This window comes from Echinops telfairi, unplaced genomic scaffold (genome assembly GCF_000313985.2).
Source record: "Echinops telfairi isolate 266 unplaced genomic scaffold, ASM31398v2 ScPeMD7_7417;HRSCAF=8455, whole genome shotgun sequence".
NCBI classification, from domain to species: domain Eukaryota; kingdom Metazoa; phylum Chordata; class Mammalia; order Afrosoricida; family Tenrecidae; genus Echinops; species Echinops telfairi.
Genome location: NW_022111317.1, coordinates 2,613,958 through 2,615,731, shown reverse-complemented (window position 1 = coordinate 2,615,731; position 1,774 = coordinate 2,613,958). Strand labels below are relative to the sequence as shown.

The 1,774-nt window shown below is 60.9% G+C and overlaps 1 protein-coding gene across 1 annotated transcript in view; it reads right to left on the bottom strand.

Moving 5' to 3' along the window:
• CPT1A (carnitine palmitoyltransferase 1A) overlaps window positions 1-1,774 on the bottom strand; it is a 58,417-nt gene that overhangs the window by 23,437 nt on the left and 33,206 nt on the right. The window contains exon 7 of the mRNA XM_045297145.1: window positions 902-982. Within this exon, the coding sequence (XP_045153080.1) occupies window positions 902-982 (81 nt within the window). The remainder of the gene's footprint in view (window positions 1-901; window positions 983-1,774) is intronic.

Sequence of the window (1,774 nt, the reverse complement as noted above, 5' to 3'; positions counted from 1 at the left end):
AGGGGAAAGGGCACACGCCAGAGCTGTCCTTACATCGCATTGACCATCATCCTCCACGTCTGGTCAACGGAAGGGGGAAGGACAAAGGGGAAAGAAAACGTCCACACAAGAACGAAACCAATCCCGTGCCCCAGGGTCAATTCCGCCCCATAGCGGGCTGAGAGGACGGGGTAGAACTGCCCCCGTGGGCTTCCAAGACTGAGACTCTTCACAGGAGTAGAACGCCTCATCTTTCTCCCTCAGAGCGCCTGGTAGTTTTGAACTGCTGGCCTGTGGCTAGCAGCCCAGTGCGGATCTGTGTTGCCACCAGAGAAACGAAGGACGACCAGAGAGAAAGGGCTGGAGAGAGGAGATTCGCCAGGGACGGACAGGCCTGGGAGCCTCGCCGAAGGGTCTTCCACCTGAAGCTTCCGTTCTCCAGCCACAGGTGAACCTTTGGAAAGATCAGCAGGACCAAAGCACAGGAACACCAACTCCAGCATGCGGTCTGAGCCCAGTGGGAAAGCCCCGCACGTGGCCAGCAGCAAACCCCGGCCAATCCTCTGACACAAGGCTCCCTGGGGAAGCCACACGTGTGCCCCCATGCCAGGGCGATGGACGAGATCGGGTTACATTCGGACTTCGGGAAGGCAGGCACCCACCGGCCGCCGGGGACTGCCAGCTGGCCGGGAGCACGTTTCCAGAGCCCACGTGCCTCGCAGCCCTTGGGGGCGAGCTATTTCTTGTTTCTTTTATGCCTCGAGCTATTTCATCAACACCATGAGGAGCCCACGGGGCTCCGGGCCAGGAGAGAGATCCCTGGGCTCTGCTGCCTGAGGGTGAGGGAACACAGCCAGGGAGAGCCTGGCCCTGAGGGGATGTTCTGGAAGACACCACACCGCAAACCAGGGCCCTGACTCACCATGGCGTAGTAGTTGCTGTTGACCATCAGCGGTCCACGTCCTCGCAGGTAGATGTACTCCTCCCACCAGTCGCTCACCTGCGGGGCAGAGAGGAGAGAGAGGGCGGCTGAGAAGGCCCGGGCGGCAGGGTGGGCTGTGTGGGGACAGGCTCGAGGGGCTTTGCACCGGAGGCGTGAGGCGGTCCCTGGGTGCCTCCGGCAGTTTGCATCTGATACCGAGAGGTGGGGGAGCGTGGAAGCTGCCCAGCAGTGCCGCAGAAGGCAGGCCTGGCAGTCTGCTGCCAGGTGTGGGGGTATGTCCACCGCAGCACCACTCACAACAGGGGCAAGAAGGACGCCACTTAGATGCCCAGCAGCAGAGCAGTGGATCGGGACTCGGCGAGACTAGACTCGGACCAGCAGCTGTGAGTGCGGGACGGGAACCAGGCAGCGCTTCCTTCTGCTGCGCTTCAGAACCCTCTCAACCAGAACCAAGGGCCCAGCCAATTACAGCAGGGGCAGAGGGACCCCCTGCCACCGAGCCAGGGGGTCTTCAAGCCCCTCGTAGGTATGTGGAAGTGGGACGGTGGACAAGAAGACGGAAGAAAACTGGAAGCGTTTGAACTCTGGTGCCGGGGAAGAACGTAGAAAGCACCATGGACGGCAAAGGACGCACCAGTCTGTCTCGGAAGGAGCAAGGCCAGAGTGCTCCCTTGAGGCAAGGGTGGCACTTTCTCTCACAACCTTTAGACATATGGTCCGGAGAGACGAGTCCCTGAGAGGGACATCATGCTCGGTCAAGCAGAGGGGCAGCAAAAAAGAGGAAGGCCCCCCACGAGATGGACAGACACCGTGGCTGCGTTGCCAGGCTCAACGATGAGAACAATCGTGCAC